Genomic DNA, 25,944 nt, shown 5'->3' with positions numbered 1-25,944 from the left:
GGCCAAGGCAGGCAGATCATGAGGTCAGGAGTTTGAGACCAGCCTGGCCAACACAGTGAAACCCGTATCTACTAAAAATACAAAAAAATTAGCCAGGCGTGGTGGCGGGCACCTGTAATCCTAGCCACTTAGAAGGCTGAGACAGGAGAATTGCTTGAACTCAGGAGGTGGAGGTTGCAGTGAGCCGAGATCGCGCCACTGCACACCAGCCCGGGGAACAGTGGGAGACTCCGTCTCTAAATAAATAAAATAAAATAAATGGCAGAGCTGGGTATTTCTCTGTAAGTAGTGTTCTGAAGATTTAAAGAATAAGGTTTAGGGAAGACCATCTCTGTTTCCATTTTAAGTTAAATGCTGATAACTCAGTGAAGATACTTGTCACTATTTGTAAGAGACAGAAAAGGGTAATACTGTACTCTTTTACCACATTAACTAACTCTAGCCCAATATCAAAATAAGAAATAGTATGGAAAATATACATTCTGTTTTACACAAATGTACTCCCCAATACAACAGTCTAATTTAAAAAATAGTTTACAAAATCGTATCATGGAAACAGTACTTCCCTGGCCCACCCTGACCCTCTTTGGGCTGTGCCCCTCTACAAGAGATGAGGAATCTATCAGACCAGTGGGATATGCCCACCTGCTTATCAAACCCCACTTCTACACCATTGTCCAAGTATAGGGACTCACAGACTCCTTGCCCTACAGTCTTGATCCTGTTGTCTGAGCCTGCAAAGGCCTCTTCTCTAGGCATACTGCATACCCAATGTACATATTACTGGGCCCCTGGGTGATGAATGGGCAGCTATTTGGGCGGGTGGTATTGACAGAGTTTCAAGATGTGGGGCTAAAGTGTTGGCATGCATGTGTGAGAAACTCTTAACTGGTGTGGGAAGGAGCTGAAGGTAAGATGATAAAAGGTATGTCATATGTCAGCTCCCCAGACCCTCAATATTTTGGTGTAGAATTTTTTTTTTTTTTTTTTATCTTTTTTTGAGACAGTTTCGCTCTTTCTGCCTGGGCTGGAGTGCAATGGCGCGATCTCGGCTCACTGCAACCTCCGTCTCCCAGGTTCATGTGATTCTCCTGCCTCAGCCTCCCAAGTAGCTGGGATTACAGGCGCCTGCCACCATGCCCGGCTAATTTTTTTTTGTATTTTTAGTAGAGACGGGGTTTGATAGCCTCGATCTCTTGACTTCGTGATCTGCCCACCTCGGCCTCCCAAAGTGTTGGGATTACAGGCGTGAGCCACTGTGCCCGGCCATTCTGGTGTCAATTCTTAGGAGTCAAAAAGTCTACATTTCGGCCGGGCACAGTGGCTCACGCCTGTAATTCCAGCACTTTGGGAGGCTGAGGTGGGCGTATCACGAGGTCAGGAGATCGAGATCACGATGAAACCCCGTCTCTACTAAAAATACAAAAAGTTAGGTGGGCGCAGTGGCGGGTGCCTGTAGTCCCAGCTACTCGGGAGGCTGAGGCAGGAGAATGGCGTGAACCCAGGAGGCGGAGCTTGCAGTGAGTGGAGATTGCGCCACTGCACTCCAGCCTGGGCGACAGAGCAAGACTCCGTCTCAAAAAAAAAGTCTACATTTCAACCTGCCCTTCCAGCTGATGACAGTACACTTGTGAAAGTAAAAGGAAACAATGTATATTATATAATAAGTTTGTTAGCTTGCTTTATGACATAAATATTCACACATCTACAGTCTTGTTCCAGGTCCAGTAAATGTTAGGAATGAATATGTATACAAAAACTGCCATAAAAAAATTGTATCTTCTTAATGTTCATTAATGTATTTGAGTTGATTTTATTGAGAGCTCTTACTGATAATTTCTTACCTGTTCTTTCACTGGAGTATTAACATTAGACAGGCACTGCTGGCAAACAGCCAAAAAGGATTTCACCGTTTTCCTCAATACCAACAGATCCTCCTGTAAGACACATTCAAATTTGCAAGCGTGAATTACAGGATCACAGAAAACTGATCTAGAAAAAACAGTAAGTGGAAAATAGCAAAACTGGTTTATTCTCAAGGAAATTCATATAACCAAATTTAATGTTGGGAACCATTTAATGTAGTCATTTCTTAGTTATCTGTCCTAATAGAAGGGGTAGTGACATTGACACCTAAAACAGTTATAGTTAGCTATGGAATACTCAGTATGATTGTTTTCAACAGATTTCCTTTATAAATATGGTTTACTTAGGTTGATTAAAATTGCTAGTCATTCCTGTGACACACATTACTGCTAGTAAAGTGAGGCAGCAGAGCAGCACACTGAAAAAACTCAATTAGGCAACAAATGTGTACTGAATTTCTCTTATATCTCAGCACTCTGCAAAATGTCAGGGGAAGAAAGATAAATTTAAGACAGTGCCATGCCCTCAAATAGTTAACATTCTAGCAGACAGACCAATTACGGAGATGAAGTGTTCAGTTATTGTATTAACTCTAACTGTAGCAAAATTGGAGAAATCTTCATAGGAGGATGGGCTTTAATCTAAGGTTGGATGGGTAAATAGATTTAATTAGATGGCCAGATAAGATTCCATAAAGAACATTTGAAAAGACCAAAAGGAAATTTCAAGTAGAGTGCAGTGGCTCATGCCTGCAATCCCAGTGCTTTGGGAGGCCCAGGTGAGAGGATTGCTTGAATCCAAGAGTTTGAGACCAGTGTGGGCAACACAGAAAATCAGCTGCGTATGGTGGAGCATGCCTGTAGTCCGAGTTACTGGGGAGGCTGAGGCAGGAAGATCACTTGAGCCCATGGGGTCGAGGCTGAAGTGAGACATGATTGTGCCACTGCATTCTAGCCTGGGTGACAGAGCAAGATGGTGGCTTAAAATATTTTAAATTTATTGGGTGCTTACAACCCATCAGGCACTGGTTTAAGGGCTATTATATAGTTTAACACTTACACTGATCCTAAGAAACAGCTAATAATTAGCGAGAGGTTGAAACTAGGACTATCTGATATAAGAGCTCATATTCTTCTCATTGACTAATGAGTAAGACACATGCAGATACCAACATTTAAAACTGTAATGAAGAGTAATTACCTGAGCAAAGGCTAATGTAGAAACACTTAAAAAGTACTCAACTAAAACTCTTTAAGCCACTCTATTTTATACAGATGACAGCACTTAGTCTTTTTGGGGATATTTACATCCCAAATAATGACACTTCAAAAATTACACACATATTTTCTTTTGCTAACATGAGTACAGTATGTGGAAGAAGGAGCGAGTTCATCTTCTGGAGAGCAGTAAAAAGGACATCCTCTTGAGAACTTTTCATGTTTCTGCAGATAAATATCTAATAACCAAACTTCAACATTCTTGAAACTTCTTTAATTTTAAACATTCAAAATACATTAAGGGAAACAGATAAGGGAAAAGGCAACTGCAATATAGTGTAAAGAGTGCTATGGCAGGAGAAAACATGGGCCCCATGTTGGAAAATCTAACTCAGAGTCAAAAGTAGTCATGGAAGAGTTCCCAAAGAAGATAACATGTAAGCTGAGTCCTGAAGGAGAAAAATAATCTAGCTACAGAAAAAGGTATTCCAGGTAAGGCACAGATATTCAAAAAAGCAGAGGTGGCTGGGTGCGGTGGCTCACGCCTGTAATCCCAGCACTTTGGGAGGCTGAGACGGCCAGATCACCTGAGGTCAGGAGTTCGAGACCAATCTGGCCAACATGATGAAACCCTGTCTCTACTAAAAATAGAAAAATAAGCCGTGTGTGGTGGTGCATGCCTGTAATCCCAGCTACTCGGGAGGCTGAGGCAGGAGAATGGCTTGAATTTGGGAGGCAGAGGTTGCAGTGAGCCGAGATTGCGCCACTGCACCCCAGCCCAGGCAACAGAGCAAGACTCCATCTCAAAAAAAAAAGAGTGCAGAGGTGCTTTTGAGGAACTGTTAATTTATTGTAGCTGGGGTATAAATAGGGAAGACAGCAGAAGAAAAAAAGCTAAAGAAGAATAAAACCATTTGCATTTACATAGAAGACCATTTAAAATATCATGTTAAATCATTTGAATATTGTCCTGCTGGCAATAAGGAACTACTGAAGAAGGATTTTTAGCATGACAGTGCTAAAATTTTGTGTAAATGAATCATATTCTAAAGACAATGGAGAATGATATGGAATAGGCCAGTTAGAGTAGTCACATCTTTCGTTGAGAGCTGGTATGTACCACATACTGTGTTCCCAGGACTATAAATTTACATTTCACCATCACTCTACAAAGTAAATGGTAATATTCCTGGTTTTACAGACAAGAAAACTGATATTCACAGCACCCATAGATGCTAAGTGACAGAGCAAGGATCCAAACGTGGGACTGTTCTTAATCATTACTGTGTATTTTATTGCATATGAACAAAGGCCATAGGATTTTTTTTTTTTTTTGAGACGGAGTCTCACTCTGTCACCCAGGCTGGAGTGCAGTGGTGCGATCTCGGCACACTGCAGCCTCTGCCTCCTGGGTTCAAGCAATTCTGCTGCCTCAGCCTCCTGAGTAGCTGGGACTACAGGTGTGTGCTGCCATACCTGGCTAATTTTTGTATTTTTAGTAGATGCGGGGTTTCACCATGTTGGCCAAGATGGTCTTGATCTCCTGACCTTGTGATCCACCAGTCTTGGCCTCACAAAGTGCTGGGATTACAGGCATGAGCCACCGTGCCCAGCCAGGGATAATTTAGAATGAGGGCCTGAAAATAATATATTGGCTCTAAAGATATGGATAGATGAAAGATAAAGCAGTAGAACTGATAGAATTTAGGGAGCAATCGGGTAGAGGCTGTTGATGATTACTCCTTAATTTCTAGGGAGCTGCTTACTAGAGGAATTGTGGTATTAAGTCATCAAGATAAAAAACACAGGAACAGGCCAGGCATGATGGTTCACGCCTGTAATCTGAGCACTTTGGGAGGCTGAGGCTGGCGGATCACCTGAGGTCAGGAGTTCAAGACCAGCCTGGGCAACATGGTGAAACCCAGTCTCTACTAAAAATATAAAAATGAGCCGGACGTGGTGGTGGGCACCTGTAATCCCAACTACTCAAGAAGCTGACGCAGGAGAATCGCTTGAATGCAGAAGGTGGAGGTTGCAGTGAGCTGAGATTGATTGTGCCACTGCACTCCAGCCTGAGAGACAGAGTAAGACCCTGTCTCAAAAAAAAAAAAAAAAAAAAAAAAAAAGAAACATAGGAACAAATGCAGTTAGTAATATTAAATTTTAGAGATGATGATTTTGAGATCCCTAATAGATAGCTTGAAGATGTCTAGTAGGCAGCTGGGTATATGAGTTCAAAGCCCAAGAGAAAGAATTTGTGTAAGAATAAGGATTTGGAAGTCTTCAGCATTTAGATAGCAACAGATGTGTCAGAATTGGATGAGACTGCTCAAGGAGAATACACAGAGAAAGATGACAGCAAGTATCTTGGGAAATACCAATATTTGAAAGATGAATGACAAAGAAGAGCTTATGAAGAAATCTAAGAAATTATTTGAGAAGTAGAAATAAAACCAGGAGAATATGATATCCCGGAGGTAAGAAAACATTAAAAAATGAATAATTAACAATGATAAATGCCACAGAGAAATAAGAGATAAGGATTAAAAGTACCCCAGGGATATAGCAATTATGAAGCTGTGGGTAACCTTGGGGAGAGCACTTTCAATGGAGTTATGAGTGCTGAGTCAGACTGCAGTGAGCTGAAAGGAAGGTAAGGAAGAAGTCGACTCTTTCAAAAAACTATGATTATAAAGAGTCAGTGAAAAACAGGATGGGGCTGATATCAGTCTTTTAAGGTTGATGGATTTTTTTTTGGTCACTCGACCTTTTTAATAGAAAAGATTTGAGAATGTTTGCTGAATGAAAAGTAGCTAAAAGAACAAAAAGCAAGCAATGCTATTAACTAGCTATATGATCTCAGAAAAATTATTTTACATCTCAGGATTAAAGATATTTAAATCTATAAACAAGAGAGTTGAACTAGGTATTCTGAGGTTCTATGTTACTCTGATTCTGCTAAATTAACTCTAGGAAACTCAAATGAGAACAGATAGCTGTCAACTTATAAACCTTCCAGTATTCAAAGGAACACTGTTCCACTGTTAGTACCTAAAATAGTGCTTTGCATATAGTAGGTATTTAATAAATAGTTACTGAATGAAATGTTGGTATACTTAATATGGATGTTTACCACAATCCTAGGGGCAACTTATAATGTGTTCATTTCATCAAACAATAAATAATTATTGAGTTTTTAAGAAATGATGCTAGGAGTTACTAATGTTCCTTTACTCCCTCAGATTTCTTGATTAGTATGTAAGACAGTCTAGGGAATCAGCCATCTTAGGAGTTGGAGGCAAAAGATTCCTTTAAAGGTTGAGCACAAAGCAAATGTGTCTTATGTAAAATGATTACTTCCCGAAACATCTAAAGAGTAGTACATTTAACCATTCAGGACATAGGCATGGGCAAGGACTTCATGTCTAAAACACCAAAAGCAATGGCAACAAAAGCCAAAATCGACAAATGGGATCTCATTAAACTAAAGAGCTTCTGCACAGCAAAAGAAACTATCATCAGAGTGAACAGGCAACCTACACAATGGGAGAAAATTTTTGCAACCTACTCATCTGACAAAGGGCTAATATCCAGAATCTACAATGAACTCAAACAAATTTACAAGAAAAAAACAAACAACCCCATCAAAAAGTGGGCAGAGGACATGAACAGACACTTCTCAAAAGAAGACATTTATGCAGCCAAAAAACACATGAAGAAATGCTCCTCATCACTGGCCATCAGAGAAATGCAAATCAAAACCACAGTGAGATACCATCTCACACCAGTTAGAATGGCCATCATTAAAAAATCAGGAAACAACAGGTGCTGGAGAGGATGTGGAGAAATAGGAACACTTTTCCACTGTTGGTGGGATTGTAAACTAGTTCAACCATTGTGGAAGTCAGTGTGGCGATTCCTCAGGGATCTAGAACTAGAAATACCATTTGACCCAGCCATCCCATTACTGGGTATATACCCAAAGGACTATAAATCATGCTGCTATAAAGACACATGCACACGTATGTTTATTGCGGCACTATTCACAATAGCAAAGAGTTGGAACCAACCCAAATGTCCAACAACGATAGACTGGATTAAGAAAATGTGGCACATATACACCATGGAATACTATGCAGCCATAAAAAATGAAGAGTCCGTGTCCTTTGTAGGGACATGGATGAAACTGGAAACCATCATTCTCAGTAAGCTATCGCAAGGACAAAAAACCAAACACCACATGTTCTCACTCATAGGTGGGAATTGAACAATGAGAACTCATGGACACAGGAAGGGGAACATCACGCTCCGGGGACTGTTGTGGGGTGTGGGGAGGGGGGAGGGACAGCATTAGGAGATACACCTAATGCTAAATGACGAGTTAATGGGTGCAGGAAATCAACATGGCACATGGATACATATGTAACAAACCTGCACATTGTGCACATGTACCCTAAAACCCTAAAGTATAAAAAAAAAAAAAAAAAAAAAAAGAGTAGTACATTTAATACCACAAATAAGTAAGTAATCTACTGATGAACTAATTAACAGTAGTATTTTAAGAGACACTGGAAACGTGAAACAACCAAGGAAACAGAAGAAATTAAAGGCTTTCTTTCTTTTTTTTTTTTTTTTGAGACAGAGTTTTGCTCTTATCGCCCAGGCTGGAGTGCAGTGGCGCTATCTCGGCTCACTGCAACCTCCGCCTCCTGGGTTCAAGCGATTCTCCTGCCTCAGCCTCCCGAAAAGCTGGGATTACAGGTGCTCACTGCCACGCCCAGCTACTATTTTTTTTCTTGTATTTTTAGTAGAGACAGGGTTTCGTCATGTTGACCAGGCTGGTCTTGAACTCCTGACCTTAGGTGATCCACTTGTCTCGGCCTTCCAAAGTGCTGGGATTAGAGGCATGAGCCACCACGCCTGGCCAGGCTTTATTGTTATTATTTTTTCCTCTGTTTCCAATGGGGATGGACTACAGACCTTCTTTAGCAATAAAGTTTGGCCTAGATTTGGATGCAACCTAAATATTATTTGAGTGCTCAAGAAAGTTAATTTAATTGTAACTATATTCCACTGAGAGAGTTATACATACTGACAGATTTGGGTAAATGGGCACAGATATTGTATACTTAACAAAGTTAGCTAATCTCTTACAGTAAATCCTTTGAACAGTTGGGAAGAGAATTTAGCTTCCTGAGAATTTCAGAACTCAGTGCTTTTATTCATCCACTTCATGATGTTGGCCTGTTACTATATTTCATTTCATTTAAGTAGTGGGAATTATGATTCCCAAGACTGTGATTTTGCTCAAGTTGAGGAAGGCTGCCATTACTGGGTCATGTGATAGTAAGTATCTATAAATTTTCAGGGTGTTACATCAAGATTTTCAAATTAGTTCAGGATTTGCCAATTTAAGACTCTAATAGCAGGAAAGCAAAGAAGTCTCATAGAGTTAGCTTTAGTCTTAACGCCCCTTAAAGAACAATAGATAATATTCAAGAGAAAAAGAAAAAGAAATATAAAAAGATTTGGAATAGGGCAAATTATAAGAGCTTGTTCTAAATAGGTGAAAATTAGCACATTACGAATTCTTTTAAAATATAAATCACTGACAGCTTTTTAATTTGAAAAAAGTTACATTCCTCATATTATGGATACTGTCACTTCTCATCTGCTATAATAGCTGTAATTCATTATGAAAAAAAGTAAACATGCTTAACTTACTTCATTTTATCTGGGCCAGAATGCAGTAATAATAAAAGTTAACATTTATCCACACTTGCTACTTGCCAGGCACTAATCTAAATTTTTCACAGATTAACAACTGATCCTTACAACTGTGATAGGTATTGGTATTATCACCCCCCACTTTACGTATAAAGAAACAGGCACGGCCGGGCACGGTGGCTTACGCCTGTAATCCCAGCACTTTGGGAGGCCGAGGTGGGCGGATCACGAGGTCAGGAGATCGAGACCATCCTGGCTAACACGGTGAAAACCCGTCTCTACTAAAAGTACAAAAAATTAGCTGGGCGTGGTGGCAGGCGCCTGTAGTCCCAGCTACTCGGGAGGCTGAGGCAAGAGAATGGCATGAACCCAGGAGGCAGAACTTGCAGTGAGCTGAGATCGCGCCACTGTACTCCAGCCTGGGCAACAGTGCAAGACTCCATCTCAAAAAAAAAAAAAAAAAAGAAACAGGCACAGAGATGTTAAGCAACAGGCCCAAAGACACACAGCCATTAAGTAGCAAAGTGAAATAACAAAAGCAGTCTGCCTCCAGACTGTGGTCTTAACAAGTATGCTATAATGACTCTTCAATATGATAAAATTAATATGTGGCAACTTGCAGAGACAGGCAGCATTATGAAAGTAAGAAATTTGGCTGGGTGTGGTAGCTCACGCCTGTAATCTCAGCACTTTGGGAGGCTGAGGTGAGTGGATCACCTGAGGTCAGGAGTTCATGACCAGCCTGGCCAACATGGCAAAACCCTGTCTCTACTAAAAATACAAAAACTGCCGGGGGTGGTGGCACATGTCTGTAGTCCTAGCTACTCCGGAGGCTGAGACAGGAGAACTGCTTGAACCTTGGAGGCGTAGGTTGCAGTGAGCAAAGATTGCACCATTGCACTCCAGCCTGGGCAACAGAGCAAGACTCCGTCTCAAAAAGAAAAAAGAAAAAAAAGAAATTTGAGGCCAGGCGTGGTGGCTCACACCTGTAATCTTAGCACTTTGGGAGACCAAGGCGGGTGGACCACTTGAGGTCAAGAGTTTGATACCAGCCTGGCCAAACAGGTGAAACCCCATCTCTACCAAAAATACAAAAAATTAGACAGACGTGGTGGCACATGCCTTTAGTCCCATACTCTGGAGGCTAAGGCAGAAGGATCACTTGAGCCTGCAAGGCAGAGGCTGCAGTGAGCTGAGATTACTCCACTGCACTCCAGCCTGGGCAACAGAGTGAGACTCCATTTCAAGAAAAAAAAAAAAAGTAAGAAATTTGAAAGTTGAATTACTCAAATATATTTATATATAAACAAAAAGGCCAGTTAACTCACTAGACATTGAAAAAGAATAATACAAGAACAAGATATGCTGATTATACAGACTGTCATTTTAAGAAACTAGAATACAATGGAATTTTACTTCCACAAATCCCCTTTCTAGTCAGATTACCTGGATTATAGGAGTGGGAACTGAAGTTAATGGGTGAATACAGAAGAGTAATCTATGCTATTTTATCTCACTTCTCTTAGTTCATATAAAATGTCCTTATATTGATGCTTCCTTTCAAATTTCTTTTTCCTAAATGAAACCAATATTTTATCTTATTTTTAGAAAGCAGCACAGCATCAAAAGCACTCTTTCTGGCTGGGTGGGGCAATTCACACCTATGATCCCAGTACTTTGGGAGGGGGAGGCAGGAGGAGCGCTTGAGGCCAGGAGTTCAAGAACAGCCTGGGCAACAAAACAAGACCTGTCTTTACAATATATCAGCCAGGTGTGGTGACATGCACCTATAGTCCCAGCTACTCAGGAGGCTGAGGCGGGAGGATCTCTTGAGCCTAGGAGATTGAGGCTGCAGTGAACCATGACTGTGCCCCTGCACTCTGGCCTGAGCAACAGAGTGAGACCCTGTCTCTACAGAAAACCAACTTTTTCCTAGAGTAGCTGCGGAAAGGAATTCAGACGGCTAAAGTAGTAAGATCACACTGAGATGTAAATCATGGTATCGTGGTTATATTTTGCATCAATTTTGCAAGTAGCTTTATTAGATTGGCTAAGGTTTTTGCTTCGTGGTAGGTCTAGTGAAACCGAGAATTAGAAGACTGAAACCTACATATACCCATATATAAAAGGGCTAAAATAGTTTCAGTTTATCAGTGATCTATTAACCAAGATAAGAGGAGAAACCTCTTAAAGAGACAGAGTCTCACTATGCCTCCCAGGCTGGAGTGCGGTGGTACAATCATAGCTCAGTGTGGCCTTGACCTCCTGGGCTCAAGTGATCCTCTTGTCTCAGCCTCCCAAGCGGCTGGGAATACAGATGTGTGCTACCACACCTGGGCTAATTTTATATTTTTTGTAGAGACAAGGTCTTGATATGTTGCTCAGGCTGACTTTGAACTCCTGGGCTCAAACAATCCTCCTGCCTTAGCCTCTCAAAGTGCTGGGCTTACGGGCATTAGCCACCATGCTTGGCCAAGAAGAGAAACCTCTTTCAACAAATTAAGTTGACGTTTTTAAAATACAGTCTTGGCTGGGCGCAGAGGCTCATGCCTGTAATCCCAGCACTTTGGCAGGCCGAGGCAGGCGGATCACAAGGTCAGGAGTTCGAGACCAGCCTGGCCAATATGGTAAAACACCATCTCTACTAAAAATACAAAAAAAATTAGCTGGGTGTGGTGGTACATGCCTGTAATCCCAGCTACTCAGGAGGCTGAGGCAGGAGAATTGCTTGAACCCGGGAGGCGGAGGTTGTGGTGAGCCGAGATCGCGCCACTGCACTCCAGCCTGGGCGACAGAGTGAGACTCTGTCTCAAAAATAAATAAATAAAAATAAAATAAAATAAAATACAGTCTTGTCAGCAAGACAAGACTTCATTGTCATCAACAATGAAGAACCCCAAATATGGAAGGCACAATTAAGATGGTGAATTTATCATATAAGCTATATTAGAAAGAAGCTTTCCTAAAGGCACAAAGGCTCAAATCTGACATCTTAGGAAGAAAAAAGATCTTTAAATGTAGACTGACCCATAACAGCAAACTATATGATTACAGTCAGTGAGGAAAGGCAAGGGAGTTTAATTCCTATATACACAAAAACAGAAGTATATAGATTTTAAATGTGTGATTCCTTTTAATTTTCTTCCACAATAGTAGCCAGCACTACAGGCACACACCACTACACCTACCTAATTTTTTTTTTTTTTTGTATTTTTTTGTAGAGACCAGGTACCACCATGTTGCCCAGGCTTTGTTCCAAAATTTTACGTGGCTAGTGGAGGACCAAATTTAGTTGAGTTTTCATCCATAGCTATGAAATACTGTTAACATAATCACAGTCAGAAAATGAAGCCATGGAAAAACTAATTAGTAAACACATAAAACTTTAGCTCAACATTATCTGACAAATACAGATTTTTGGAATGGGCAGAAATAAACAGTAAGGTAGCAAAACAAGGACCTAGACCAGATAAAAATTCTCAGAATACAAAAATAAAGCCTGCTAAAAATTTAGTGATCAATTTTCATGATGACAAGGAAGCACAAAACTAAACTTCTGCTTACCCAGAATAGGCAAATATGTTTTTCTAACTGACAAAGTTTGGTAAACAAGGCCAAGAAGTTAACTTATTAGGCCACTGGTTGGCAAACTTTTTGTGTTAAGGATCAGATAGTAAATATTTTAGGCTTTGCAGTCCATATGTTCTGGATCCAACTACTTAACTGTCAGTGTAGCATGAAAGTAGTCCTAGATAGTACATAAATCAATGAGCATGGTTGTGTTCCAATAAAACATCATTTACAAAAACACATCAGGTCAGATTTGGCCCATGGTCTGAAGTTTGCTGAGCCTGTTCTGAGCTATAAAGATCTTTGGAGACAAACTGTATTATGTTTCTTTGTACCTACCACAGTGACTAATATATAACAAGGCTCATTAAATTACTTTTCACCTGAAGTAAGTTATTATCCATACGATATATAAAACAGAACTAAATTCATTCACTCGGAACAAGTGACAAAAAGAACAAGACACAAAAGGCCCCACCACTGTAGAAGGGGAAACACTATGCTCTATTTCTGAGATTGTTTTCTTGTAAGAGTAATTGCTACTGGCAACTTTCTTCAGTGGGATAGGGGGAGAGTGTGCAACTTTTGTGAATATACAATAAAACGGCTATTGGATATTTAAACCCCAAATGTAATACCTAGTTTTCAGTGTTGTTGCTGCTCTTGGCGATCTGAATCCCCACCTGCTGACTCCTGCCATTGCCTCAAAGGCTAATCCACTTATGATCCAGGAACCCTTAAGCTGCCTACTGTAGTTCCAAAACATCTTCTGATTTCTTTCCTGTAGTATACAAAGATGAAGGAAGCTAAAGAAGGAGTCAGAGGAACAGGGGAAAAGCAGTGACTGTTAGGACCAAAGTGAGACTTGAATTCCCAAATTATCCCAAAAATTCAGATGGAGGACTAAATCTATCACGCTGTATCCCAAACCTACACTACCCATCAAGTATGTTTATGTATGCCCATAGCCTCAGGCAATAGTTCAATAGTTCATTTTGGTTTGGGCAGGGGAGAAGACTACAAAAGCAAAGATTAGGACTGCGATTTGTGAGTTATTATCACTGATCCATATAAAGTCCCTCTCTCATTTATCTTAACTCCCACCCCCCATTTCTATTCCCCGACTTCCCATGTGCAACCTTCCTAATATGTTTGATATGCATCTTTTTGTTTGTATTTTTAGAAAATGTTTATTGTTTTTGTATGCAAAAAAAATTAAAAAAAAAAAAAAGGACTGCGATTTAATGTCAACAAAATAACATTTACTATTAATTCAAACACTTCTTTCAACTTAATCTTCTCAACAAACCTATCCAGCAGTATCATTCTCATTTTATATACCAGGAAAGTGAAGCTCAAGGTGAAGTACCTTGCTTATCTTGCCACAGGTGGTAAGAAGTGGAGTAAAAATTCGAACTCAATTTTAACTCCAAAGACCATGTTCCAACACACACAAAAAATGCTGGAAACAGAAGAACTGGGAGCTGCTTTTTTTTTTTTTTTTTTTTTTTTTGAGACGGAGTCTTGCTCTGTTGCCCAGGCTGGAGTGCAGTGGTGCGATCTTGGCTCACTGCAACCTCCGCCTCCTGGGTTCAAGCGATTCTCCTGCCTCAGCCTCCTGAGTAGCTGGGATTACAGGCATGCACCACCACGCCCAGCTAATTTTTATATTTTTAGTGGAGACAGGGTTTCACCATGTTGGTCAGGCTCATCTCGAACTCCTGGCCTCCAGATCCGCCCACCTCGGCCTCCCAAAGTGCTGAAATTACAGGCATCAGCCACCGCACCCGGCAGGGAGCTACTTATACAGATAAATTGTGTAAGCAACAAGAAGTCATTTAACAAACAACTAGTAACTGTTACTTATTAGGAAAAACAATTTTTAATGAAAAACCTACTGTAGAAAGGAAAATGCATTACTGTACCACTTAGGGGATATTAAGCAGGATAAGATACCTATTTCTTTTTTACTCAAATAACCTGACAGGAAAGGAAACTTCTTTTATCATTAATTTTGGTGGAGGAAATCTCAAATCTCTGTACTAGAAAGTGCTACGTTTTGTCTAAATATTCTTTTTTTTATATATAACTTTAAAAAATAGAGATGGGATCTCACTATTTTGGCCAAGTTGGTCTTGAACTCCTGGCCTCAACCAATCCTCCTGCCTCATTCTCCCAAAATGTCTAAATAGTCTTAATATTGGTTTAGGCTTCTGATAAGCTTAGTGAAAACATATTTTTACATTGTAATACTTGTTATTTAGAATTAATCATCTTGGTCCTGCCTTGTTACTTAGATCATGAAGTATTAAATGTCATAAGAAGTTTGGATGTTTGTAAACTAGGCTACTGTCTCTTAATAAGTAAAAACAGCATTCACTGGGGACAGGTTAGTGAGGCTGAGAAGGCCTTATGCTTTATTTATTTGTTTATTTAATTTTTTTTGAGACTGAGTCTCACTCTGTCACCCAGGGTGGAGTGCAGTAGCGTGATCTCCACCTCCCAGTTCAAACAATTCTCCTGTCTCAGCCTCCTGAGTAGCTGGGACTACAGGCGCACACTACCACATTTGGCTAATTTTTTTGTATTTTTAGTAGAGACGGGGTTTCACCATATTGGTCAGGCTGGATTTATTTTTATCATTATTCTTTTTTGAGATGGATTCTTGCTTTGTCGCCCAGGCTGGAGTGCAGTGGTGCCATCTCAGTTCACTGCAGCCTCCACCTCCTGGGTTCCAGAAATTCTCCTGCCTCGGCCTTCCGAGTAGCTGGGATTACAGGCGTGTGCCACCACACCTGGTTAATTTTTGTATTTTTAGTAGAGATGGGGTTTTACCATGTTGGCCAGGCTGGTCTCAAACTCCTGACCTCAGGTGATCCGCCCGTGTTGGCCCCCCAAAGTGCTGGGATTACAGGTGTTAGCCACTGCACCTGGCCTTATGCTATTTTTTTCTTCTTTTTTGAGATGCAGTCTCACTCTGTCGCCCAGGCCGGAGTGCGGTGGCATGATCTTGGCTCACTGCAACCTCCGCCTCCTGGGTTCCAGCAATTCTTCTGCCTCAGCCTCCCGAGTAGCTGGGACTACAGGTGCCCACCACCACACCTGGCTAATTTTTTCTATTTTTGGTAGAGATGAGGTTTCACCATATTGGCCAGGCTGGTCTTGAACTCCTGACTTTGTGATCTGCCCACCTCAGCCACCCAAATTGCTGGGATTACAGATGTGAGTCACCGCACCCGGCCCCTTATGCTATTTTTAAAGACGGAATTCTCGACCAGCAAGCAAGCCTGTATACCTAGAGGCTCAGGAATAGGGCTGCAAACACAACATGGTACTCTTAATGGAATGCTGAAACCATGACTTGTAAGTTGTTTTCTGAATTGAAGATATTTATTTCTGGTTTTCAGAGAATTTTAAAATATTGGGTTGAATATAATTTTGGAGAAGTTCTGAATTTGGTATGAATAGACACCTACTTTTACATTCCAGATTCTTTTAAATGAATATTCTCAGAGCTGAACATGAAATGGATATTAAACAAGACCTGTATCTTTCTCCTCTAACTTTTCTAGACCAGCCAATCAGGTGCTTATGATTGGATGTAATATTAACAGGAACACATGTATTAAAGAACAACTCTGGAGTCACGGAATGACCGAAAGGAAAGGCTTAGAAATAACTAATGGAACAGAATTTCCAATAAATAAAAGGTGGGGGAAAAGATTCTCTAAGAAAAGAAGTGAAATAAAATGGTTACATGAGACTAAAAATTTTTTCCTACAAGGATCACTATTATTTCTCACGCTTGGCCCCACTCCCTTCCTCTCAAAGCAGTTAACTCTGCAGATAGGGAGTTGCTATCTGTATTTTGTTATTACAGGAATTCCGGGCCAGGACTCTAATGAGCTATCTCTTGCTCACTGCTATTCTGAAGGAATGGGTAGGGAAGAGGAAAGAAAGAGCTACAGAAAGCAGCCTGTAGATTTTTACACATCCGAGCCTATTTCTAACACATTTGTAGGAATGCATGTTTGTGGGAAGGATAGCAAGGTTAAACATGTCTTCTCATGGGGCTTGGCCACTATCAGCCCCACCTTCACCCTTACTGCTCTTTTCTCCAGTCTGTTTGGAGGTCAACAAGTTGGAATTTTCAGAGGAGAACCTTTAGTCAAGACAGTGATGGAAGGACAAATTGTACAGCTAAATACCTCAATAATAATTGGACTTGTAGCTACCTAGGGTATACTGACTTTCTTTGACATAAAGGATTTGAAACAGGGTGAGGGTCCAGAGGTAGGGATGTTTGGCCCAGGCCCTCCCTACTGTAGTCTAGAATAGAAACATGCAGGGTAAGACAGAGAGAGTAGCACAAATATAAGACTATAGAAAGCAGGACAGCTCCTCCCAGGAGAGAAAAAAATAAAGATAAATTCTAGATCCACAGGCCAAAGAAAGTAATAGGGCATTATTTTAGCGCCCCCCCCACCCCTTTTTTTTTTTTTTTGAGACACAGTCTCACTCTGTCGCCAAGCTGGACTGCAATGGCATAATCTCGGCTCACTGCAACCTCCGCCTCCTGGGTTCAAGAGATTCTCCTGCCTCAGCCTCCCAAGTAGCTGGGACTACAGGTGCGTGCCACCATGCCCAGCTAACTTTTGTATTTTTAGTAGAGACAGGGTTTCACCATGTTGGCCAGGATGGTCTTGATCTCTTGACCTCGTGATCTGCCCGCCTCGGCCTCCCAAAGTGCTGGGATTACAGGCATAAGCCACCATGCCCGGCCCATTTTAGCCCTAACTCTTATTTGCCTGGCTCTTTAAATGTCTTTGTATATGTCCAGAAGGAGCTGAAGGAAGAAGGATGTTTTCTGCCACGAAGAAAAAATGAAGGTTACTTCTACAGGACCAGCACTAGGGGGCACTGGAGCAAAGTACACTTAGCATGACCTGTAAGATTGCCCCAGAGCTTCCAACTCTGGGAATTACGGGAACAGAGGAAAACCTATTGGTGAAACCCAGTGCACTTCCATTTCAAATAACGATCGAAGCTTCTTCTTGATATAGTCTTCTCATAAACTTCATTTAATAGTGTTTACTGTTAAGTTAAATTATAACTTGAATTTAAACTTCAATTATAACTACCATTCATAATCTCCTGAGTGTTTATGACAATAGAAAAGAAAAAAATTTTTAGAAAAGTACTCTTTAAAAAGCAATTTGGCAGTATGCATCAAGAACCTTAAAAGTATATACAATCACTGACCTAGGAATTCCATTTCTAAGAGTATAATACAAGATGAAACAATGAAAAACATAGAACAAGCTTTTTGCACCAGAATGCCCATCATCACAGCATTAATTTTATTAGTAAAAATATTTAAACTCAAATATCTAACAGCAGAGAGAGGTAAAAAAAATTACGGTATAGCTACACAATAGATTATGCATATATTAAAAATATTTTCTACAAACTTCTTAATAACTGAAGAAAATGTGTTAACTGAAGAGAAGATAAAAATTGAAAGTACATTGTAATCTCAATAAAATTACAAATATATTAAAGAAAAAGTACTAAAGAAAATACATCAGGCTGGGCGCAGTGGCTCATGCCTGTAATCCCAGCACTTCGGGAGGCTGAGGCAGGTGGATCACAAGGTCAGGAGATCGAGACCATCCTGGCTAACATGGTGAAACCCCGTCTCTGCTAAAAATACAAAAAATCAGCCAAGCGTGGTGGCATGAGCCTGTAGTCCCAGCTACTGGGGAGGCTGAGGCAGGACAATCGCTTCAACCTGGGAGGTGGAGGTTGCAGTGAGCCGAGATTGTGCAACTGCACTCCACCCTGGGTGACAGAGCCAGACTCCGTCTCAAAAAAAAAAAAAAAAAAAAAAGAAAAAGAAAAAGAAAATACACCAAAATATTAACAGTGGTTATCTACAAGTGGTAACAGTCAGTTTTATTTTGTTTATATTACTATTTTTGTATTTCTTCTCTTATAATGAGCATATGCTCAAGTAGGAGAGCTCAAATTTATGAGAACAACTCTACCTTGTATTTTGTAATAAAAAATAAGCATATTTTATTAATAAAAATATGTGACCTCTTGAGAGATTTAAATGTTTCTATAACTGTATCAACGATTACAGAAAGAAAAACAAATAATGGTTGGCTGGCTTGCTCCTTCACTATCTAAATGACCCATTTCATTTTAACATTTTCTCAACAAAATAAAATTACTTTGTGTAACAAACTTTCAGCTTGCTTCTAAGTGACCAACATTACAAATATTAAATACATTTAACATATATAAATATCCCAGTATCTACCATATTACATTTAAACTTCAGGAAAAAAATTAAGGGGAAAAAATGGATAGAGTTTTAGGTGCATTATCACAGAAGTCCTCCATATACTGTTAGTCCTGGCATTACAAACTGAGCCAACTTTTGTAAAAATACAAAAATTAGCCGGACATGGTGGTGGGTGACTGTAATCCCAGCTACTCAGGAGAGGCTGAGGCAGGAGAATCCTTTGAACCTGGGAGATGGAGCTTGCAGTGAGCTGAGATCATGCCACTGAGCTCCAGCCTGGGTAACAGAGCAAGATTCTGTCTCAAAACAAACAAATGAACAAACAAAATGTAAAACAATAAGGTAATCACAACAACAAAGTCCCCTCCTACGCTTCATTTTTTTTTTCTTTTTTTTCTTTTCTTTTTTTTTTTTTTTGAGACAGAGTCTCACTCTGTTGCTTAGGCTGGAGTGCACTGGCGTAATCTTAGGTCACTGCAATCTCCACCTCCTGTGGGTTCAGGCGATTCTCCTGCCTCAGCCTCCCGAGTAGCTAGGACTACAGGCATGCGTCACTATACTTGGCTAATTTTTATATTTTTAGTAGAGACAGGGTTTCACCATGTTGGTCAGGCTGGTCTCCAACTCCTGACCTCAAGTGATCTGCCCACCTTGGCCTCCCAAAGTGCTAGGATTACAGGCATGAATTACTGTGTCCAGCCTGAAACATGGATTTTTCTTTTTTTTTGAGACGGAGTCTCGCTCTGTTGCCAGGCTGGAGTGCAGTGGTGCAATCTTGGCTTACTGCAACCTCCGCCTCCCAGGTTCAATCGATTCTCCTGCCTCAGCCTCCCGAGTAGCTGGGACTACAGGGACATGCCCATGCCACCATGCCCAGCAAATTTTTGTATTTTTAGTAGAGACGGGGGGTTTCACCATGTTGGTTAGGATAATCTCTATCTCTTGACCTCGTGATCCGCCTGCCCTGGCTTCCCAAAGGGCTGGAATTACAGGCATGAGCCACTGTACCCAGCCGAAACATGAATTTTAAAAGTTTGCATGTGTCTTAAAAATTCATGCTTTTGAAGATTATCACTTAGAGAACCATTTTAAAATTATAGACAGAACTGATGTACGATGACTACTGAATATACGTTGGACTTTTAAAGAAACTACCAACAACTTCAAAATGAGAAGAAATAACTTGAGAGACAAATACCTAAGTAAGAAAAATTCCACATACGCTGTAAATGCACACAAAACTATAAATGGTAATCAACTGAATAGAGCACATAAAAGATGCTGCAGCATTCTTTCTGGCATAAAGAAAATCAGTGGGTCACACCTGTAATCCCAGCACTTTGGGAGGCTAAGGTGGGTGGACTGCTTGAGTCTAGAGTTTGAGACTAGCCTGGGTAATACGGTGAAACCCCGTCTCTACAAAAAATACAAAAAACTAGCCAGGCGTGGCCAGGTGTGGTGGCTCACACCTGTAATCTCAGCAATTTGGGAGGCGAAGACAGGCAGATCACCTGAGGTCGGGAGTTCGAGACCAGCCTGGCCAACATGGTGAAACCCCGTCTCTACTAAACATACAAAAATTAGCCAGGCATGGTGGTAGGCACCAGTAACCCCAGCTACTTGGGATGCTGAGGCAGAAGAATCGCTTGAACCTGGGAAGCAGAGACTGCAGTGAACCAAGATCACGCCACTGCACTCTAGCGAGACTCTGTCTCAAAAAAAAAAAAAAAAAAAAAAAAAAAAAAAAAAAATGTAGCCAGGCATGGTGGCACACACTTGTAGTCCCAGCTACTTCAGGGGCTGAGGTGGGAGGCCAGGAGGTTGAGGCCACAGTGAGCTGTGACAGTGGGCAACCAGGGTGAGACCCTGTCTCAAAAACAAAACAAAACAAAACAAAATCAGTTCTGGTAACCAAATATGCATTGCCAATGAAATATGTAACATGACTAATACAAAAATAAAACTATCTTTTATTAGGCGAATGTGTCAGACAAAAATAGGCAAGGAATTTCAAAATAATTCTGCTGTAAAAAGATTAAAAAATAGAAAATATTCAAAGAAGTCGATTGAAGAATAGAGATTCTCATTCCAATTATGGAATATAGTTGTAAAAAGACAAAATTTAGGCCGGGCACAGTGGCACACACCTGTAATCCCAACACTTTGGGAGGCTGAGGTGGGCAGATCACTTGAGGTCAGGAGTCCGAGACCAGCCTGGCCAACATGGTAAAACCCAGTCTCTACTAAAAATACAAAAAACCCGGGCATGGTGGCATGCGCCTGTAATCCCAGCTACTCGGGAGGCTGAGGCAGAAGAGTCGCTGGAACCCGGGAGGTGGAGGTTGCAGTGAGTCAAGATTGCACCACTGCACTCCAGCCTAGGTGACAGAGCGAGACTCCATCTCAATTAAAAAAAAAAAAAAAAGACAAAATTTAAATTATTAATAGATTTACAAGGAGGAATTAACTATCGATTGTGCTGAATTTTTATGGAATAACATATTCTAAATTTACTAAATGCAATAATCAATATTTAGCCAAAATGCAAGTAACTCAACAAAAATGATGTCTGTGGGAAAAAGTATCTAAAACTCAATCAGAAGGATGAGAATAAAAGCAATTGTGTAAAATTATTAAACCCTTCCTATCAAATTTTAATATATAAATTCAATCTCCTTCAACTTTACCATATTAAAGAACATTTAAAAAAAAGACAAGAGGCTCGCTCTGTCCCCCAGGCTGGAATGCAGTGGCAAGATCTTGGCTCACTGCAACCTCTGCCTCCCAGGTTCAAGCGATTCTTGTGCTTCAGCCTCCAAGTAGCTGGAATTACAGATGTGCGCCACGATGCCCAGCTAATTTTGTATTTTTAGTAGAGACAGGGTTTCACCATGTTAGCCAGGCTGGTCTGGAATTCCTGACCTCAGGTGATCCGCCCACCTTGGTCTCCCAAAGTGCTAGGATTACAGGCGTGAGCCACCAGGCCCAGTGTAACAGTTTTTTTTGTTTGTTTGTTTTTTTGAGACAGAGTCTTGCTCTATTGCCCAGGCGGGAGTGCAGCCGTGTGATCTCTCCGCTCACTTCAAGCTCCACCTCCTGGGCTCCAGCTATTCTCCTGCCTCAGCCTCCCAAGTAGCTGGGACTACAGGCGCCTGCCACCACGCCCGGCTAACTTTTTTGTATTTTTAGTATTGACAGGGTTTCACTGTGTTAGCCAGGATGGTCTCGATCTCCTGACCTTGTGATCTGCCCACCTCGGCCTCCCAAAGTGTTGGGATTACAGGCGTGAGCCACCGCGCCCGGTCATTTTCTTTTTTTTTTTTTTTTTTGAGACGGAGTCTTGCTCTGTCACCCAGGCTGGAGTGCAGTGGCATGATCTCAGCTCACTGCAACCTCTGCCTCCTGGGTTCAAGCGATTCTTCTGCCTCAGCCTCCCAAGTAGCTGGGACTACAGGCACCCACTACCACACCCAGCTAATTTTTGTATTTTTAGTAGAGACAGGGTTTCACCATATTGGCCAGGCTGGTCTCGAACTCTTGACCTTGTGATCTGCCCGCCTCAGCCTCCCAAAGTGCTGGGATTACAGGCGCGAGCCGCTGCACCAGGCTGTTAACAGTTTTAAAGTGGCTTTCGTTACTAATAAAAGGTTAACTGTTATTTTTGTTTTTCAAGACTGAAATTACTAATAAAAGAGAAAAACCAAGAGGCTAACCAATATATTACCATTCTTCTAATTAAAAAGAATGTACAAATCCTACTACTTTCTAAATGCAGAGATCCTCAAATTATTACTCAGAAAGGAAAAAAAAAATTCTTACTCTGAAGAAATAACACTCCTTATCAAGCTGTTGGTTCTATATGCAAATGCATTAATCATCTTTACTGGTTAAATGGCTTGTTTTGTTAAGAGGAGATATACAAACATACTAATATCTTTATTTGGTTCTTTATCAAATGTTTACTTCTTAGTCATGTTCAGGCCTCTCATTACATGAAATAACTGAAACATTTATTTTATATTTGTGTCAGATAATTCCAATGTGAAGTATTTTTTGTCTGATTCTCTTCATGGTTGTTTTCATGAGTGATATTTTTGCTGTGAGCTCATTTTGCTTAAGATTTTACTTGTGGAAAATTCTTTAAGGCAAGTTCCTTCGGAAGATATTTAGATTTTATTGTTAGGTGGTTGGGGATACCACCTTTATAGAACACTTAATCAAAATCTCAACTTTTTTCTTTCTTTTCTTACTATCAAAATAGTATGAATTCAGGAGAAAACCTATGCAAATGCTAAGTTATAAACTTCCATGGGAGATTTATTTTTCCCCATTTTAATCAATGACAAATTTTAAGACAGACTCTTTTCCTCATAATCCCCGAGCCCCTGAAGGAAACTGGAGTGGGTTTATTTCTAGTTCACCCCTGTGGTAAGAGCAGGTCGTTAGGATCCCAAAATTATCTGGGAGATATGGCCACCTATGAGACATTCTATCCTGGATGGACCTTGGACTATACATTAGAAACATTCTCAAGGTAAAGCAGGCTTCAGTGCTCTTTTTGGCTTTCTTGATCTTACCTTCATTTAATCCCTAGCCCACATTTTTCTGTTTTGCATGGTCATGGATACATTAAAATTCAAAAAAAAAAATTTACCCAACATTTTGTTTTTAACTTCAAGAGGGTTGTTCACTTTGTGTCTCTAGGTATCATACTACTACCTTTCAATGATGTTATTCTTTTTTTTTTTTTTTTTTTTGAGATGGAGTTTTGCTCTTGTTGCCCAGGCTGCAGTACAATGGCACGATCTTGGCTCACTGCAACCTCTACCTCCTGGGTTCAAGTGATTCTCCTGCCTCAGCCTCCTCAGTAGCTGGGATCATAGGCGCCCAACACCACACCCGGCTAATTTTTTTTTTTTTTTTTTTTCCAGACAGAGTCTCACTCGGTCGCTCAGGCTGGAGAGCAGTGGTGTGATCTGAGCTCCCTGCAACCTCTACCTCTCGGGCTCAAGTGATTCTCCTGCTTCAGCCTCCCGAGTAGCTGGGACTACAGGTGTGCACCACCATGCCCGGCTAATTTTTGTATTCTTAGTAGAGACGGAGTTTCACCATATTGGCCAGGCTGGTCTTGAACTGCTGACCTCAAGTGATCTGCCTGCCTCGGCCTCCCAAAGTGCTGGGATTATAGGCGTAAGCCACCGTGCTCAGCCTGTTATTCTTTTTAATAGCATGTTACCTATCAGAGCTCTTGTGTCTATCACAGTGATTTTATATAAGAAGTTTTAATCTGTGTGTGTGTGTGTGTGTGTGTGTACATATATATACACACACATAACTATGTGTCTTTTGCTTGAAGATTTTGGCTCTTCCCAAAGAGGTAAATGTATACTTACTCATAAGATAAACCAAGAACTGGTAATAATCATATATTTTATTAAATATTACAATAATTTATATTATACAATAACTAATAGTAAATTATTAAATAGTTAAGCAAGGTTATTATTTCAGTAATAACCCTTCTGCCTACAGAAACTCTTACTTACTTTGGAAGGAGAACCATCAGTAATTTTCACCAACTGCCAAAGAATCGAATAATGGGAACACTGCAGTGCTTGCACGACTATCTGTATCAAATGAAAAAAAATTTTTTTAATGAAAAATTCAAAAAAATGAGATCATCTGTTTGCACCGTGCTAAGATAATATTTATCACAGTTATTATTTTATAGTATAGCTTCAAGTCCAAATTTTTGTATAATTAATGAGAATGTATAAAATACTTGGTTAAAAAGAGAATAAAGACACAACATATGGGAATAAATACAGATTGAAATAGCACTATGTTTAAACAAAAATGTAGTGTCATGAATATTTTACTTAGTCAAATTTTTAAAAGGAGACTGATTAAATTATTTTTATCCAAATTTTATAGTTGAAATAACTGAATCTAAAATATTTACCCACATAAGAAAATTTCTACTTGTTTTAAAGTATTTTAATGTGAAAATAGTCATATCAAAAATACATTTATGAGTATAAAGCTTAATGAATATAAAGCAAAAATATCTGTGTAACCACCACCCACATCAAGAAATAAAACATTGCCAGAATCTCCTCCCAATATAATTATCTTTCTTCTCCCAAGGGCAACAGTTATTATGGATTATTTGGGAATTGGTATATTTTAATTACCTAAGTCTGCATTCCTAGTTTTTTATGCATATCATTGAACAATACATAAATGTAATCATACAGTATGTATTACTTTGAGTCTGACTTTTTTCATTTAACATTTATGTTTCAGATTTATTGATGTTGCATGTATCTAAAGTTCATTAGTTTTTAGTTCTGTGTAATATTTAGAATACTCCCTATTCATCTATCATTGATAAACTTTTACACTGCTTTGAGTTTTAGGCCATTATGGATCATGTTGCGATGAACATGCTTATATATGTCTCTTGGTGCACTCTGCATGCATTTTTTCTAGGACAGAGGTTTTCAGAGTTTTTAGTTCTCAGCATCTCTTCATACTCTTAAAAGTTACTAAGAGTCCCAAAGAGTTTTTCCTTATGTGGGTTATATCTCTCAATACTATCATATTAGAAACTAAAACTAAGAAATGTTTATAAAATACTTATTAATTCACTTAAAAATTTATTACATAACAAATAAAACTTTCTGAAAAGAAAGAAACTTTTTTTTTTTTTTGAGACAGGGTCTCACATTGTCACTCAGGCTGGAGTGCAGTGGTGTGATCATGGCTCACTGTGGCCTCGGCCTCCCTGGCTCAGGTGGTCCTCCCACCTCAGCCTCCCAAATGGCTGGGACTACAGGTATGCACCACCACATCTGGTTTTTGTATTTTGAGTAGAGGTGGGGTTTCGCCATGATGCGCAGGCTGGTCTCAAACTCCTGGACTTAAGCAATCCACCCGCCTTGGTGTCCCATACTGCTAGGATTACAGGTCTGAGCCACGGTAACCAATTATCAATAAATTTTCTTTTTTTGTTGAGACAGAGTCTTGCTCTGTCGCCCAGGCTGGAGTACAGTGGTGTGATTTTGGCTTACTGCAAACTCCACCTTCTGGGCTCAAACAATTCTCTACCTCAGCCTCCTGAGTAGCTGGGACTACAGGCGCACACCTGACTAATTTTTTTGTATTTTAGTAGAGACGGGGTTTTGCCATGTTGCCCAGGCTGGTCTCGAACTTCTGAGATCAGGCAATCTGCCCACCTCTGCCTCCCAAAGT

The 25,944-nt window shown here is 40.3% G+C and overlaps 1 protein-coding gene across 7 annotated transcripts in view; it reads right to left on the bottom strand.

The window, feature by feature from the left end:
- The window catches only part of STAG1 (STAG1 cohesin complex component), a 424,583-nt gene that overhangs the window by 42,262 nt on the left and 356,377 nt on the right, over positions 1 to 25,944 (bottom strand). For all 7 annotated transcript variants that reach the window (XM_055295322.2, XM_063611315.1, XM_055295321.2 and 4 more), the window contains 2 exons: positions 24,237 to 24,317; positions 1,845 to 1,937 (listed from right to left, as the gene is read on the bottom strand). In XM_055295322.2, the coding sequence (XP_055151297.1) occupies positions 1,845 to 1,937; positions 24,237 to 24,317 (174 nt within the window). The remainder of the gene's footprint in view (positions 1 to 1,844; positions 1,938 to 24,236; positions 24,318 to 25,944) is intronic.

The sequence above is a fragment of the Symphalangus syndactylus genome, chromosome 10 (assembly GCF_028878055.3).
Source record: "Symphalangus syndactylus isolate Jambi chromosome 10, NHGRI_mSymSyn1-v2.1_pri, whole genome shotgun sequence".
Taxonomy (NCBI): Eukaryota; Metazoa; Chordata; class Mammalia; order Primates; family Hylobatidae; genus Symphalangus; species Symphalangus syndactylus.
This window is presented reverse-complemented; position numbering and strand designations above follow the sequence as displayed.